The following is an 18,640-nucleotide window of genomic DNA, read 5'->3' on the forward strand; positions in this document are numbered from 1 at the left end:
CACTTGACCTTTATCACCAGATTGTGCGTAACTCCAGTAGTAGTACTGATCTTTTACATCTGTCATGGAATATGTGTTCTCTTAATTTCAAAGGAGAAGAACTCTGAGCTTAAATAATTATACCCCACGCAATGCAGTTGCGCAGGGTATAATGTGTTTGACCCGTCCGTCTGACCGTCAGTCCATCAGTCATCTTCAGTTTCCCAGACACTTGCAGATTTTGAAATATTTTTTTTAAAAGTCGTTTACTTTTCGATAATTTTTACCGAAATGACGGGCTTTGTACTTATCAAAATTCACAGAAATAACCGTTTTCCTGACATTTTTTTAGTACGAGGTGCCTCACATAACCCCATACCAAATATCAGATGTCTAAGTAAAAAAACAAAGGAAAATTATGGCCCGGCTAAAATTTTGTATGATATTTGGCCAAATTTTGTATGTCATTTGACCTTGGAGTCAAAGGCCAAGGTCAAAAGTCATCCAATCTAGAACATTTCACTCTAACTTGATGTGATTTACTTAAATGTCAAACAGGTCAGATATCTAAGTACAAAGACCAAAAAGTAATGGCACAGACAAAATTGTGTATCGTATTTTGCCAAAATTTGTATGTGATTTGACCTTGAGTTTAAAGGTCAAGGTCAAAGGTCACTCACTCTGATACGCGACACTCCGCCCCGAGAGGATATACCAACATACCAAATATTAGAAGTCTAGGTCAAAAGACAAAAAATTTGTGATCTGGACAAAGTTTGTATGGAAAGAGTTAAGAGGAAGAAGTCTTTATGGGGGTGATTTAAGGTCCAAATGAGCAGAAAACAAAGATATGCTACATATTTTTATTTTTGATATGTTTCAGTGGAGAGCATCTACTATACATCCATGCACACATTTAATTAATATCTTCTTGCTCTTGTTAGGAAAACGGGTCTGAAGATAGCCTATTTTCGTATATTTCAAATTGTCAAAAATTAAGAATTTTGGTTGCTATGGTAACCAGATCTTAACCAATCAGATTGCTTTGTACTTTATTGTAAATTGTTTTCCATAAGACACACTTCATTAATATAATTATTTATAAATTAGTGGTTGCTAAGGAGTGGTTGTTGCTATGGTAACAGTGAAAACATTTTTCATTTTATTCATTGTTTTTCTTATACATTCAACTGATTTAAAGTCAATTTGGATAAAATATCTGACATCAATAAATCACTTTCAGTGAAAATTGCATGATTCTTAGGCGGACTGCTACTTAAAAGGGATTACCACTGAAAAGAAATCTAGGAAAAGACGATAACAGTGCCTTTGATAATTGCAAAATGTTACAATATGTACATGCATGAAAATATACATGTATTTTAGTCACATCATATGGAAGTACAGAAACCTCCTGTTGATGAGAAATATTCTTACATGTACACATAATTGTATGCAAAATCAGGCAAAAATAGAGGTTGGGTGCTTATTGTCCCAGGTTTTTACTGGTTTTTAAGCCACCTAGTCAGTACTGGTTGATTGAAATTTTGCAAACAGTATTTCAGTAGCATTATAATTTCTGTCCTACATTATAAAATGTTAATACAATAAATATACATTATATTTTAGTGTTCTGAAATGTTATTCTTAAAATATCTGTATCAGCTGTCGTAATTAAGAAAAAATAAACACTTCTTTCTCTTAAAATAATTCAAATTTATCTTAAATAAAACATAACAAACTTCACAAAAATGTAGTACAGTGTACTTCATGAGCACATCTTTGTTTCAATAACTGTTAATAATAGGTAACATAAGTAAGAGTAGAATAGGTTACTTTTCACCTGACTGACAGGTGGTCATTGTTGAAACAACATCCCCTGATAACCAGGAAGATCATTAAAGTGGTTTGAAGTGGTGAGTTTAAAACAATAAATTAAAGCCATTTCATGTACTAAACAAAACTTCTAAATACAGGAACAGGAAAGTTGACTGATGATATTGCTTTAGGGCTTCTCCCATGTATGGTTTCTAGTTACCTGATGATTTATAATGATGTCTGGACCCCCATTTCAAAATATCTGGATCCATCCCTGTATGTTGATCTATTTATGAGCAATTAATGTCACACTGTTAAGTAAATAACAAATTTGATACATGTATTATTATATTACAAATATCATAATGTTCATGTATGAAATCTTTAATTAATACTGTATTGCATATGCCAGTAACCATAGAGTATATGCACAAGTATTTTTTGAAGTTTTCAGTATAAATTTCCTGTTCACAGACATACAAATGTAAACTGCAAATTTTGCTAAGACATATGACAACTGCTCTACACTAGCAATGTTTACAGTAGACCTATCACCAGTTCTGAAAATTTTAAATCATTGTGTACATCGGAAGTATATGAACAATCTTATGTATACCTTCACTTACCTAAAACATTGTACATGTATGAATGTCCCTGAAAATCAGCTCTTAGGAAAGGTCTACTTTTGGGTACCTTGATATCCATCATATTTTCAATCCATTTTCATGGACATAGAATTTCTAACCTAATTGACTGTGTCCTTCATGCGTCATGAAAATCCTGTATCTAACTTTAAGAACTGCATTCTAAATGTATATGTTGACAATGCACTAAAAAAGAACCGTATTGATAATCAATTATGACTTACATGTATATGGATATAATACACATGTACATTCCATACCGAATATTACATGCCAAAATCTGTATCACATGCGGTATCAACGCAAGACTCCTATGTCAACCCACTTAGGTGCTATTGGTCGCGGGTTGATATAGGTCAATGATTGATACCCCAATCAGATATAGATTTTGACATGTCATGTTCATCAAAACATATATTTTAATTATACTTCAAGTGTGTTCTGTGTAGGGTGTGATATAAGGTATTCAATATAGGTCTAGGGGTGTGATATAGGGTATGCAATGTAGGTCTAGAGATGTGATATATAGTATGCCATATACATGTAGGTCTAGGGGTGTGATATATGGTATGCCATATACCCGGTAGGTCTAAGGGTATGGTATATGATATGCCATATAGGTCTAGGGGTGTGATATAGGGTATGCCATATATATGTAGGTCTAGGGGAGTGATATGCAGTATATGATGTACATATTATGTATGACTAAGGGTGTGATGTAGTCCAGCTGTGTGATATACATTTGTAGGGTATGCGATATACATATAGGTCTAAGGGTGCGATATACAGTGTGTCATATAGGTCTAGGAGTGTCATATACATTTGTACAGTATGCAATATAGGTCTAGGGGTACGCGAAATAGGTCTAGGCTTGTGATTTAAGGTATGCAATATATGTCGAAGGGTGTGATATAGGGTATTTAAATCGCAGGTCAGCCACAATGATAATGATTGAAAATTTGAGAATGGGGCAATTTCTAATACAATCAGAATGTAATCAAATCATTTTTAACATATTTAAGAAAATTTTCAGCAATAATGTCATAAGCGGGGACTCTTTATGCTCCAAAAGTTTGTTTGGCTACATATAAATACCTAATTTTTACTAGATATACCTCTTTTTGATAGATCAAGATCAACTACTGAATGTGATAAATATGCCACACGGCTTCATTTCATCCCAATCTTTATCAGATTACATTTTAATTGCTCCCCCTTTTTCCTTTGTCGCATGACTTCATGTGACATAGAAAAAAGGGGGAGCAATTAAGATCTAATTTTGATTACATTGCCTTTCATTCATATCTTTGAAACAGACATTGTTTATGTTCCTGCTTTTGAAATCATATTAATTTTAACAATTCCATGATTCAAATGTTTATTTTCTAGTTTAAATACTTCATATTGTTTGCTACATGTACATTTGTATGTTTATTTATGTACATGTATACATTGCTTGCATTTTAAATTTCTGGAATCAAATCAAACACACATGATATATATTAAGATTTATATGTATTTAACAGTAAAATGTGTATAAAGTATAGAACATCTTGAAAATTCTAAGCATATGTAAAAATATTTTTTATCAACATTGTTCACAAAAATACCTGTAATTTACATACACTAGAACAGTTTCTCAAACTTTCAGCACCTATCTGGCAGAGGCGGATCCACACACTTTGAAAATGAGGGGTGGCAGCTTGGGTTCCTCAGAAAAAGGGGGTGCTAGGACATTATTTGCCATTTTTGTCAATTTTTACACATGAAAATTATAATTTTCCCATAATAAGGAGGGATGCCAACTCCCCCACCCCACCCCACCCCACTCTCACTGTAATCATAAACATTGCAGCTCCGAGAATCCGCTATTAGAGGCTCCCGATATTCGCAATAGATTTTTACAATCATGATAGTAGTCTATATTTAACTCCTTGGTGAGATTGACGAACAATTAAAACTTTCAAACCTACAGGACCCATCTTGTAATTGTAGACATTAACAATTTACTAACAATTCAAGGAGTGTACATTGCAGGTAAAAAAAATCCGCCATTAAAAACTTCCGATATCTTCTTGTTAATTTTCGACCGGGTTGCTCGAATAACCAAAAACCTCGGCATTAACCGAAAACCAGATTGAAAATCCGAAAACCTCAATAAAACACGTTTTTGGGTGGTATAATTGCTCACTGTGTTATTTAAACACACTTGCAAGTAAGTTTTTTTATTAGTATTCCAGCACTTTCTAGATACCTAACGAAACACTGTAATAATTAATATGGCGTCAGCACTTTGAAATTAGTCACTTGTCCTTCCGACGCCGTATTGTTTTCGGTTATTGGAGGTACCATGTTTGACTACTCCTACAACGTAAGAGGTTGGAATTCCGTTCATTGTTTTTGTCTGCAAAACGTTTTACATCCAATTTTTATTATCAGAGGTAGACGTAGAAAATAATAGCAGCGATAAGACCTATAAAAGATCTTTTGGAGACAATCAGTTCAAGACTATTATCCGAATATAATAGCATTAAAACCTATGATTTTTCAACACTGTATACTTCTATTCCCCATACTCAGTTAAAATCCCGACTTAAAAACATTATACATCGTTGTTTTTCCAAAAAAGATGGTACACCTAGATACAAATATATAGTTCTTGGTAGAGATTCCTCATACTTTGTAAGAAAAAATTCCAAATCATCTTCCAAATATACAGAGGAAGATGTTTACAAAATGCTGGAATTTTTAATCGACAACATATTTGTCCAGTGTGGTGGACGTGTTTTTCAACAAACGGTCGGCATTCCAATGGGATCAAATTGTGCTCCTTTACTTGCTGACCTATTCCTTCACTCTTATGGCTGACTTCATAGCTGATATGATCCGAAAGAAAGAATATCGTTTGGCTAGATCCTTTAATCTCCGTTTCCGCTATATAGATGACGTATTATCTTTAAACAATCCTAATTTCGGGGATTTGATAAATTGCATCTACCCCAAAGAATTAAGATAAAGGATACTACAAACACTGTGAAGTCAGCCTCATATCTTGACCTACACTTAGAAATCGATGGTAAAGGAAAACTAAGCTTCTGGAACAGAAAACGCTTTATATAGTTTCTTTACTATTACACGGGAGAAGGTAACTAAACTAAAGAAAAACAATTATCAACCTGATGATAAAATCCAGCAATCCAGGAAATCCTTTGTAAAAGCAATTAAAAAGAACTTTATGTTTGGTTTTTAGCTTTTTGAGTGTGTAATTCCGGTTGAAAAAATTACGGACTTTAAATTTGCGGAACGAACTTATCAAATCAACCAACAAATTGCCTTTACCAACTTTAAGTTCGTTTTGTCAAAAATATATTTTATTCCGTAAAATTAGTGACCTAATTCAAAATTGCTGGTCATTTTGACAACTTTCTTACAAATGTTTTCTAGGTATTTAACAAATATTTAGGATTTTTATCGTTCGATTTCCGGTAGGTTAAACTTCTTTAATGTAAATAGAAGACATAACGTATTTTAAAACACATGTTTAGCTAATTAACATTTGTAGTGGCTTTCAACATGTCAGATGCGAGAGGTTAGGATGGCACGAAATCAGAAAATAGCTTGCCAGACAACTTCTAGCATTGCTGGAGTACGTGTTTGACCTGCGTCAGGTCAATTAGAAAAAATAGTCCTTCAAATTAATTCTGAACATTCCATCATAATCTTAATTAAAGGATTTTGGAATGTTTGTTTGTAACTGTTAGACCCAACTTTTCTTGCTTTTCTCAAGCCATTAATAAGGCCTAATTCTAGATTAGATCATTCAACATGAAAGTATGTAGCCGATTGTCACAATATCACTTGTACATTTTTATAGCTACATGATTGATTGATTGATGGTGGGGGTTTAACGTCCGAGCAGCAATATTTCAGCTATATTCAGACGATTTCTAGCTACAAAAATCAGTTTCAGATTCAATAGGGTCAAACCTGCTTTATGCGCCACCGGTTTTTTTTTTAGAAAACTACATTTAAAACAGTATTTTTGGCACATTATTTTGATTTTTCACAATTTCTACCCTCCATAATTTCTTTGCTTGTTTTACCCAGCCTGTAGTTCTTGGCTTATGCAGAGAGTAATGTTATCCAGATTATGCAGATAATCATGACGTTTGCCGAGGCATTTTCAACCACGTTTTTTTTTAAAAAACAGTTTAAAAGCCTATGCTATAAGAAAAAAATACATTTTCGTCTTCCTTGACTCGTAATTGTGGAGAAAAAACATAATATATCCTTCGGTGCCGTTCTTACGTTACAGAAAGGCAAAATCTAGGACGTAAGAGAGGTACAGTTACACCATTGACCTGAATGTGGTTTTGATCCCATATCTGCAGATTGCAGTATTTTAAGGTATCGTTAATATTTAAAGTTATTTAAACGGTTATAGTCCATTTTATTTCCATAAGATAATAAAAGTTTCTTTAAAATTAAAATTTTAACCTAATAATACCATATTTATTGTAGGATTGCTATATCGGGTAAATGTAAACTTTAAAAAAAGAAAACATGCATTCAGTGGCTTGCGGGGTGCCCCTTACACAAAACTCTGGATCCGCCACTGGTTTTTGGTATATTTTTAGCTTGACATTTTTTCTTGCAATGGGTTTTCGTTTTTATTTAAATTGAAATGGATATTACTTTTACCTGGTCACTCCAAAGTCATAAATATATATGGACATTTTAATTGAAAAAATTGCATTAGGGGTAATGGGAATCTTTTTTATTTCTAGATGGAAGTTTTGGGTATTATAAAGTTTCAAGTTAAGCAAAGACATAAATATACAATTATATGTCTCTGATGTTAAAATAACCACGGACTGTGTAAATTTTCTAAGATGTATTTATTCTGCCGCAGTGCAGATAGCATAACCAACATCGTCTCAAAGAACATCTTTATTCAACAATGATAGCGATAAATTCTAAGTACACTATTCTAACTAAAATGAAAAGAAAAATACAATAAACACAAAAACAAGAAAAACATATGATTAAACATCAGATCTATCAAGTAGATATCCCTCAAATATAGCATAGAGACACGTGTTTCGACAAATATTCGACAATAAATAACGTAGAAAAAATTACCAAGGTGACACTTATGGCTTTCCGTACATTTTCTAAACGAAAAAAGCGAGGAGAGGTGTAAAACCAAAAATTTCAAAATAAATCTCGGTTAAGTGGTAATTAAGGTTGCAAAAATCATATAATTAGGTTTGGATAAGTGAAATATGGAATAATAACGCAAAAAATATAATTCATAATCAAAACCATAAATAGTACCACAAGGCACTCCATACATTTTACATAAACACATCTCTTAAATTGACCTTCTTGGGCGTATCCTATATAAAAAAATAGGCTTATAACAATGCTTAATACATAAATATTGTAAACTAATAATAAAATTTAACTTACATCGAGAGCTATCATAGATTTAAACGAATTGTTGATTGTTTATGTCCACATGGTTTGTTAACATGAGGAAACTTTTTATCGGGGAATGAAACATCTATAATAGAAATCGAAAAGACCTCAAATAATTATTGCTAAAAATAGAAAATGTTTAGAATTGAAAAATAAATTGTACCCGGTAAGAGAACACTCCCCGTCTGATATTAAACCATTAATGTCACAAATGAACCAAAATAATTACAAAATAACACCTATTGAATGTTATAATTCTCTGACAATTGTCCGTGTAACACGATTAATCTACCAACAAAACCATTTCACTAATTGGTCTTGTGTAAGTTACATTTTTGCCGTCCCTGTGAATGCGGACACTAGCTTTTCTCACTTTACCATCATCGCTCTCGATGGCTTCAACAATGATTCCAACAGGCCATTCACCTCTATAAAGAGTCTTGTCTCGTAATAGAACTACGTCACCAGATTTCACGTTTTCATTGTCATTGTGCCACTTCCGTCGCTTCTGCAGAGAATGTAAATAGTCCGACCTCCATTGCTTCCAAAAGATATCTGACAGCATCTTGACGTGTTTCCATTCGGCTCTATAAATGTCTTTCATGTTCAAAGAGTCCACTAAGACAGGTAAGTAATCTTGTTTTCCGGTAAGAAGCATCGATGGACTTAGAATTAAAGGCATGTCAAGATCCGATGATATATCAGCAATGGGTCTAGAGTTAATGATTGCTACAACTTCTGTCATGAAGGTAAGAAGAGATTTATTTGTCAATGTTTTGCTCGAAGATGTTAAGATAACTGAGTCTAATATAATTCTCCTTGTCACACCAATTAACCTTTCCCACACTCCTCCCATGTGTGAGGAGTGGGGAGGATTAAATTTCCAAACGGATCCGTTTTCACAAAGATAGTTCTTGACGGCTTTATCCTCCACATGAATAGCTTCTATGTCTAGATTGTCAGTTGCACCTATGAAATTTGATCCACGGTCAGAACGAAAAACTTTGACCGGTCCTCTAATTGACTGAAATCTCCGGAGAGCGTTTATGAACGATGAACCGCTCATTGACTCGATAAGCTCAATATGTACTCCCCGGGTTGTCATACACGTAAAAAGAATAGCCCATCGCTTACTATTCGATGATCCTTGTCTAGTCTTGCGGGTCAATACGTTCCAGGGTCCGAAGGTGTCCAGACCGACATACGTGAAAGGTGGACTCGGTGTAAGTCTGTCCTCTGGTAAATCAGACATTTTCTGTTCTTGGAATTTTCCTCTAAGCTTTCGACATACTACACATTTCTGAATGAATGAAGATATCAATCTCTTTGAACCGATAACCCAGAAACCAGCTCTCCTCAAGGCACCCTCCGAAAAATGTCTACCCTGATGTTTCACAGCATTGTTGTAGTGATCTATGAGTAATTTTGCGACATGTGAATTTTTCGGAATTATGATCGGGTTGATTTCTCCTATCGGAAGACATCCTGTAGCTTTATTAATCGTCCACCGACACGAAGTATTCCTGATAAGTCAAGAAATGGTGGAAGGGCACTGATCGATGATCGATGAAACGTTTTGTCCTTGTGTAAGTAAGTCTATCTCCTGTGGAAATACCGATTTCTGAACTTCCTTTATGACATATTGTTCAGCTTCTTTAATTGCATCAACTGATATGTAATGTTCGCAAACATGCCATCCTTTACATGACTGACTGTCTGATAGATAGGTCCTAGCGATGTGTTTCAACAGCGCTATTCCTTTGACAAGCTTTTTCCAACTTGAAATGTTCTCGAAACGATCGTCGATTGATCCAGAAGTATCAAGACTAGTTACGTTTACGTTGCATTCCGGCATCACTTCCTTATCCAGATTCGGAGTTACAGGCGGAAAAGAAAGTAAGAGTCCACTATTACTACCACACATTTTCAAAAATGGTGTACCATTTAGCCAAGTGTTATAATCGTCGTTTTCCAGATTAGATAAATATCTAGTTCCACTATCGGCTGGATTCTGATGCGTTGGTACGAAATTCCACTGTGATGAGTCTGACATTCTGAGTATACTTTCAACTCGATTTGACACGTAAGTATGAAAACGCCCCGTCTTGTTCCCGATATAACCTAATACCACTTTACTGTCACAGAAATACTTGATTGCTCCAAGAGGAATATCCAAGTTGTCAGATACAATACTAGCCATGACTGCACCACAAAGTTCAAGTCGGGGTATCGTATTCCCGCTTGCTGGGCTAAGCTTCGATTTACCCATGAGAAATCCTATATGAAGCTGTCCTTCATCGTTGACACCTCGTAAATACGCAGAAGCAGAAATAGCCTTCTCAAAGGCATCGGAAAATACTAAGACTTCAAGATTGTTCATCTCAATGAAGGAGCAAGGAAAATACATGCGTGGAATACGAAAGTCTTCCAATGTCACAATTGAATTTCTCCATGCAATCCACTTATCTTGAAAGTCCGATGATAAAGGCTTATCCCAGTCAGTTCCAGGTGGCGATGCTTCTCGTAATCGGTGACAAAAATCCAATCGGATCGAAAATACTGTTCAAGGATGAGAGAATACCTCTGCGAGTGAAATGTTTGTCGTCTTCCAATGGAATGAATATGAAATTGTCGGTATTCAAGTCCCATTCTAAACCCAAACTATGATGAATCGGAAAAATATCTTCACCGAGATTCAGGTCTTTTATCTCCTTACCCAAATCTTCGACCGGAAATGCTTTCATAACATCGGCACTATTTGACGTAATTTTGTGCAGTCTGATGTTTCCGTCCATTCTTACTACGTGTTGCGCTCGTTTAATTAGATTTACGACTTTATTACTATCCGGCATCGAAATTAATCCATCATCCACATAGAAGTCTACCGATGAACGACTTGACGTCCGATCCATACAACCTATCACAATTCTCAACTGTGCGTCTTAGTCCATATGTAGCCACAGCGGGAGAGGGAGAGTTTCCAAACACATGAACACACATGCGAAATTGAATAAGAGGGCTGTCGGGATTATTGTCTCTATACCAGAAGAAACGCAAAAAATCTGTATCATTCTCATTCACGAAAAACTGATAAAACATGTGTTCAATGTCGACTGATGCAGCTTATCTTATCTTTCCTTAAACGTAGAAGAATGCCTAAGAGACTATTTGTTAAATCCGGACCGGTCATCATAACGCTATTTAGAGACACACCTTTGAAAGTTGCCGATGAGTCAAATACGCCTCTTATTTGATGTGGTTTGTTGGGATGGTAAACTCCAAAAAGGGGTAAATACCAGCATTCTTTATCATCACTTATAGGTGGAGCTACTTACGCTGCTTTGTTGTCGATAATTTTAGGCATAAATTCAAAATGAGCACGTTTCCTCTGGTCCTTTTTGAGCGAAATGTCTAATGTGTGAGCTCGTCTCAATGCCAATTCCCTGTCATTAGGTAGACGTTGACGGTTCGATTTGAACGGCAATGGAGCTGACCAGTGGTCACTAGAGTCTTTTACGAATTCCTTGTCCATCATTGAGAAAAACTCCCGATCTTCTATTGACATCCCTACCTTTTCATCGTCCTTAGTTTTACGGAATACGTCACCATCGGAAAACCAAGGTTCACTTTGTTGTCTTGTATCAACTTCCTTCTTGACACATTCTTTCACGAATAGAGTGTTCGTACAAGGTTCGAAAATCGTTCCTCTACCGTTGGTCATCATATGAGTCCTATTTACGTTTATAGTCTTGGGTTTGTGAACCTGTCCTAAGCAAATGTCACCCACAATCACCCATCCTAACATTAGTTTCTGAGCAAATGGAGTTCCTTTAGGACCTGTAATCTGTTTCAAAACGTGATGTGCTTCTAGAACATCGCGTCCGATCAACAGTTGTATCTGAGCTTCGCTGTTTAGTATTGGTATGTATTCACTTATTTCCTTCAGATGCGAAAAGGATGCCGCAACATCAGGTGTAGCGATTTCTGAACGTTCGTTAGGAATATTAGCGCATTCTATAATTGAAGGTAAATTCAAACTACTGTCACCAGTAATAGGTTCGACGACGAGGTTACTAGCACATCTTCCTGACATTACTCTTCGACCAGCGCATGTCGACATTGTATATTGAAGCTTATCAGTGTCAATACCAAGTTGATCGAAAAGTTCTGGTTTAGCAAAAGTTTTATTGCTCTGATCATCTAAGATCGCATAGACGTTCATCACTTTTTCCGGAAAATTCCTCGGATACAGACGAACCAGTACGGTTTTACCACACGACTTGCCACTGAAATCACTTAGAGACGTACGTTTAGATGAGATATGAGCGCTCCCCGCCATCAGGAATTTCGGCTTTCTCGGGACGATGCACTACCGTTACATGATTTTTACTGTCACAATGATTACATTTGATCGTTGCTGTGCAGTTCCGTGAAATGTGTTTTGACGACTGACAACACTTACAGCAAATTCTTTGGTCTTTCAAAATTTGTCTCTTCTCATCGTAACTTTTGGCCTTGAACGTCCTACAAGTTGCTAAACTATGCTTTGATTTGTGTAAAGGACAAAGTTCAAATTCTCCGTTTTCCTTCTCTCCGACTTTCACATTAGTTCTACGATTGAATACCGTAGTTGCACTATGATCATTTCGACGATTTGAAGTTTGTTTCTTGGAATACACATTGTCTGTATTATGAAAGATAAATGCTGGGTCGTTTTTGATTGTACAAATTTCTCTGATGAAATTCACGAAGAACGAGAAACGGCGGAAATGGAACATGATAGTCAGTTTTGTATCTGGATGCCCGAGATGTCCATTTCTCCTGAATGTTGTAAGGCAACTTTTCAACAATCGGATTAATCCCTGACGATGAATCGAAATAAGACAGTAAATTAGCATATTCAGGATTTGCTTTTGAAGATTCTATCTGAACGAGAATGTCCAAAAGTTCGTAATAACGTGATGTGTCCTTGCTTCCAATTTTATCGAATTTCTGAAGTTTGCCTTTAATAACTGATTCGATCATCTCTGGTCGGTCTCCCGAACCTTTCGTCGAGCCTCTCCCAGATACGAACAAGTCCAATAGATGGATTATTTACGTTTGACGATCTTATACTTTGTGAAAACCTTGACGAATCTGGACTGAGCCATTTCACTAATAAGTCGATTTCCTCGAAAGCAGTCACTGATAATTCTTCTGCTATACTCTTGAAATTAGCTTTCCATGCTGAGTAATTTTGAGGACGATCATCAAATTGTTGGAATCTAGAGAGTAGTAAACCTTTCTTTAGTATAAATTTTGTAAAGTCCATCACAATAGCAGGATCGTTATTTGATTTGACGAGGTTGTGAAAATGTTCTGAAATTGTTGTTAAAATCACACTGTTAGAATTTAAGTTTCCTGGAGTTGACTGAGGTCCAACATTTAACCTCGAAGCTGCTGTGTCGTGAGTATGTATACTTTCAGCTTGAGCGTTATTCCGGTGATAGTGCTCATTCACATATTGTTCCGTTAAGTCATCTTTAATGCAACTTAATGGCACGAAAGGTTCCGCGTTAGCATTAAATATCAGCTCCTGAATTTCACCACTTCGATTTTCACCTTCAGCTTCCTCGAGCACTTTAATTTCCACAATAGCTATTGCAGCTTCACTTTGTGCTTTGAGTAAACTTAAATCAGCATCAACCTCTGCTCTTCTCCTTTCACTGATTGCTTTTGACTGAGTTTCAAGTTCGTTTAATCTCGCCTTCTGTTTCATTAATTCTGCCTCATATTGTGCAAATTGTACCTTTGTCTTTTGTATTTCAGCTGTTGCGCTTTTCTTAACTAACGCCGAACTACCGACAGATCCTTCCCTGCTACTAACACTCGTATACCGTGACATCGTCTCGGCTACCTGCAGCTTCTCTGATTTTATTAGTAAGAGTGTCTGTTGTAAGTACACTATTCTAACTAAAATGAAAAGAAAAATACAATAAACACAAAAAACAAGAAAAACATATGATTAAACATCAGATCTATCAAGTAGATATCCCTCAAATATAGCATAGAGACACGTATTTCGACAAATATTCGACAATAAATAACGTAGAAAAAAAATACCAAGGTGACACTTATGGCTTTCCGTACATTTTCTAAACGAAAAAAGCGAGGAGAGGTGTAACACCAAAAATTTCAAAATAAATCTCGGTTAAGTGGTAATTAAGGTTGCAAAAATCATATAATTAGGTTTGGGTAAGTGAAATATGGAATAATAACGCAAAAAATATAATTCATAATCAAAACCATAAATAGTACCACAGGGCACTCCATACATTTTACATAAACACATCTCTTAAATTGACCTTTCTTGGGCGTATCCTATATAAAAACAAATAGGCTTATAACAATGCTTAATACATAAATATTGTAAACTAATAATAAAATTAAAATCGTGAGCTATCACAGATGTAAACGAATTGTTGATTGTTTATGTCCACATGGTTTGTTAACATGAGGAAACTTATTATCGGGGAATGAAACATCTATAACATAAATCGAAAAGACCTCAAATAATTATTGCTAAAAATAGAAAATGTTTAGAATTGAAAAATAAATTGTCACCCGGTAACAGAACAGTATTTTATATGTTCACTTTCATTCACGTACGGAGAATAATTAAGAAAAAAACTATGAAGCGACTGGGTTGTTACTTCTATCACAATGTCCATGCAGGGTGTGTATTTTACAAAAACTTAGAAAAGAGTTCACCACAGAAAGACTTATGTGATATTTTTGACCTTACAAACCTTATCAAAGAACCTACATGTTTTTTAAAGGGACAACCCCGTTTGGTAGATGTTATTCTTACAAATAGACCTAAATATTGTAGTAATACATGTGATTTTGGAACAGGCATAGAAATTCCACCTAAAGTGATATAGAAGTTTCAAAAATTTTGATAGTGAGCATTTTTTAAGAGACCTAGAGCAGTCAGATGTAGACAATTTAGATTATGCAAATGTAAATGAAACATATGAGGTTTTTAATAACATTTTCATTGATGTATATAATAAGCACGTACCATTGAAAAGGAGAAATATTGTAAGAGCACCAGCTCCTTTCATGAACCGCAAATTGCGGCAAGATGTATTTAAGAAAAGAATGCTTTATGTATTTTAAAGCAAAAGAGGCTCTAAGTTGTAGGAAAATTATAGATTACAAAGAAATTTGGTAAATAAGATCAAGCGTGAAAAAGTATTTTATAGAACGATGTGTAGGTGGTCCCAAGAGCAAAGACTTTTGGCCCACCATAAAAACTTTTTTGACTAACAAAGGTGGCCATTTCGAATCAGATATTATAATTAGAGAAAATGATCAACTGTTAACAAATCAGAAAGATATTAGCTGTGTATTTAATGATTTTTTTTAATAAATGTAGCCAAAGACATAAGAAATGGGGCAATTCAAATAGATAACAACCACCCCAGCATTACTAAAATAGATAACAACCACCCCAGCATTACTAAAATAGATAACAACCACCCCAGCATTACTAAAATAAATAACAATCACCACAGCATTACTAAAATAGATAACAACCACCCCCGCATTACTAAAATAGATGACAACCACCCCAGCATTAAAAAGAAACATCAATCAAAGAAAATGCAAATGAACTACACTTCAAACCTATCACAGACGCTTTCACACAAAAACAATTTAACAAAATAAATGTGAAAAAAAGGCTACTGGTTTTGATGAAATCTCACCTAAAATTCTAAAAAATAGCTGCACCAGTAGTAAAACATCCAATTACCAACCTGTTCAACATGACCTCTGAAACTTCAGTTTTTCCTGACAAATTAAAAATAGCACAGGTAGTATCAATTCACAAGAAAAACAGCACACTAGAAAAAGGAAACTACAGACCAGTCAGTGTACTACCAACCATCTCAAAACTTTATGAAAGAGCTATTGAATCTCAGATATGTGAATTTTTGAAACCAGATTTAACATTTTCTTGTCTGTTTTTAGACCTGGCTACAGTTGTCAAGATATTTTGATCAAAATTATTGAAGACTGGCGTAAATCTTTAGATAAAAATAAGTTCACTGCTGCTATACTGGTGGATCTGTCAAAAGCGTTTGATTGTCTACCACATGATCTGCTCCTGCTGAAATTGAAGTTATGGTTTGTCTGAAAATACCCTATCTTCATTAAATAGCTATCTTAAAAACAGGAAGCAGTGTGTTAGAATTGGTTCCATATGCAGTCCTTTTTTGGACATCTATAAAGGGGTTCCACAGGGGTCAATCTTGGAACCAGTCCTTTTTTAATATCTTTATTAACGATATATTTCACTTTATTTCGAAAAGTGACTTATATAACTAATGCTGATGACAATACTTTATCATATAACAGCAATGATCTACAAGATATTGTAAATACTCAGGAACAGGAGAGTGGTATTTTAATCAAATGTTTCTGAGATAATCATATGAAAGCCAATCCAGACAAGTTTCAGGCAATTGCGATTGACAGTAAGACTCAAAAAGAGAACATAATTTTTAATTTAGATGGTAATGATGTCCTCTGTGAGGATGAAGTAAATCTACTTGGTATAACATTTGATTTTAAATTGAACTTTAATAGCCATATCTCCAATATATATAAAAAGGCATCACAACAATTAAATGTATTAAAAAGAATTTGAAATCATCTAAGTAAATTTGGTAAACTTACACCATATTATTCTTTTATACTGGCAAATTTCAACTATTGTCCATTAGTATGGCATTTTTGTAATGAAAGCTGTACAAAAAAGTTAGAAAAGATTCAAGAAAGGGCTTTACGCTTTATTTATAATGATGATATAAGTACATATGAAGAGTTGTTAATAAAGTCTAAGATGCCATCCATAATAGTATGGCGATTGAGACTTTTAGCTATACATGTATTTAAAATAATAAACAAACTTACTCCTGTATACTTACATGATATGATAACTGTTAAAGAAAGTTCTTACTCTTTTAGGTATACAAACTTGGTGAACATACCAAGAGTAAACACAACCAGGTTTGGCCTGCACTCTGTCAGCTATGGGGCAGCTAAACTGTGGAACCAACTTCCAAATGAATTAAAAGGGGGCATGGGCCTTGATCAATTTAAAAGTTTGATAAATAAGTGGGACGGGAAGGGATGTTCTTGTTCCTTTTTCCAATAGTTTGACTTACCCAACTGACAGATGCAACATCATCTCCTTAAAATCTTTCAATTTATAATTTTAATCTTGCTGGCATGTTAATTTCAATGCTTTTAGCTGCTAGTAACATCTGCTTTTAATTTTAGTCTGCATTGCTTTTATTATAGTGCTTTTTTATGTGCTTGATTACTTGCATGTTATTTATAATTTGTATGTCATGTTGATTTCAGTTAATATGTATGTCTTGTGTTTTATTTATATCGATTTTAAAAGCTCTACAGAGTTTATGTTTATTGTTTGATATATATCGACTTTAAATAAAGTTTACTTTACTTGACTTAACCGTGTCCATTGACCTCTTGTGAATTCGCTTGACACTCCTGTGTAATGTATAGTTAATCCCAGCCGAGGGGCGAAGTAATTAATTAGAGCAACACTCCACCAGGTTGATTTGCGTAATTACCAACTCTCTCAATTGTCTCAATTTCGAAATCTCATAGCTGATGGTCCCAACATGTATTTGTATTAATTTTGTAAAATTTATGCAAATGTATTTCGTAGTAAATTTGGTGTAATACAGGAAAGAAAACATAGCAACTACTATTAATTGACAAAATATCTTCTTTCTTATCTTATAAATAAACGTATATTAAATTTGTTTATTTAACAATTTTCTACGATAAGTCCACACTTTATGGTCTATAGAAATACCCAAGAATACCACTAAACATTAAGATTTCATACCACTAAACATTAAGATTTCATGCAAATATTCCCTCCCTATTTTAGTGGGCATATGCCCGACAAGCCCTACCTTTGGTCCATGCCCGATATATTGAAAGACATTCAGCAATTAAAGGCTTCGAACTACACACTTTTTACTATCAATAGAAAAAAAGAACGGATGTGATAAAACCATAGACCTGTAGTTAATTACAGGTCTATATGGTAAAACCAAAGACCTTTATAATGTATTTAACTCCTGGGTAAATCGCAAAAAAAAAACGTAGTAACTAACTAAGGGAGTTTTTAACGTCCTGGCCCAATTATGAGGGCTTTATTATAAAGTTATTTTAAAATTTATTTATAATATTTATTTTAAAAAATAGTTAACTAAACTATTGAAATAAGAATACGGTGAATGAAATATTTTAGTTAAAGTTGATCATAATGAATTATTGGAGATTAACTAACAGTGAAACGTAAAATAAGTACGTGATTTAAAAATAATGTAATAATGAAGGTGATTTGCGTTTGCGAAAAAAAATTTGGGAATTAAAAATTAGAAAAAAAAGAATGAAATGACTGGAGACAAGCAGACCACACTGGACATACGACCTGACCCGGAAGGAGAACGTGACGTTTTGATTTGCCTAAAAGGTATATGAATTTTGGAGTCAAATGGGTGTGGTTTGTTTTATAGCCAAAAGTAAAATGTAAATTTGGAAATTTGTAGTGTTAGAATTTTGAAGATATAAAGGTGTACGCAATTTAAGGAACCAAAATCATATAGTAAAGCCAAACAGTGTATGCC

At 34.6% G+C, this 18,640-nt stretch overlaps 1 protein-coding gene and 1 long non-coding RNA gene across 2 annotated transcripts; both read right to left on the reverse strand.

The window, feature by feature from the left end:
- Positions 1 to 1,971: 1,971 nt before the first annotated feature.
- Positions 1,972 to 8,453, reverse strand: LOC148612431 (uncharacterized). Its single transcript, XR_015924397.1, has 3 exons — positions 7,914 to 8,453; positions 2,424 to 2,627; positions 1,972 to 2,108 (listed from the first exon to the last, which is right to left on the reverse strand). It is a non-coding gene; the product is annotated as an uncharacterized LOC148612431 (long non-coding RNA).
- Positions 8,454 to 9,453: 1,000 nt separating this feature from the next.
- LOC148612432 (uncharacterized) lies at positions 9,454 to 10,302 on the reverse strand. Its single transcript, XM_088595375.1, has one exon. The coding sequence runs from the start codon at positions 10,300 to 10,302 to the stop codon at positions 9,454 to 9,456; it is 849 nt and encodes a 282-aa protein (XP_088451501.1).
- Between the last annotated feature and the right edge of the window lie 8,338 nt (positions 10,303 to 18,640).

Source organism: Perna viridis, chromosome 7 (genome assembly GCF_037379345.1).
Source record: "Perna viridis isolate PV_CMFRI_1.1 ecotype Kerala chromosome 7, ASM3737934v1, whole genome shotgun sequence".
NCBI lineage: Eukaryota > Metazoa > Mollusca > Bivalvia > Mytilida > Mytilidae > Perna > Perna viridis.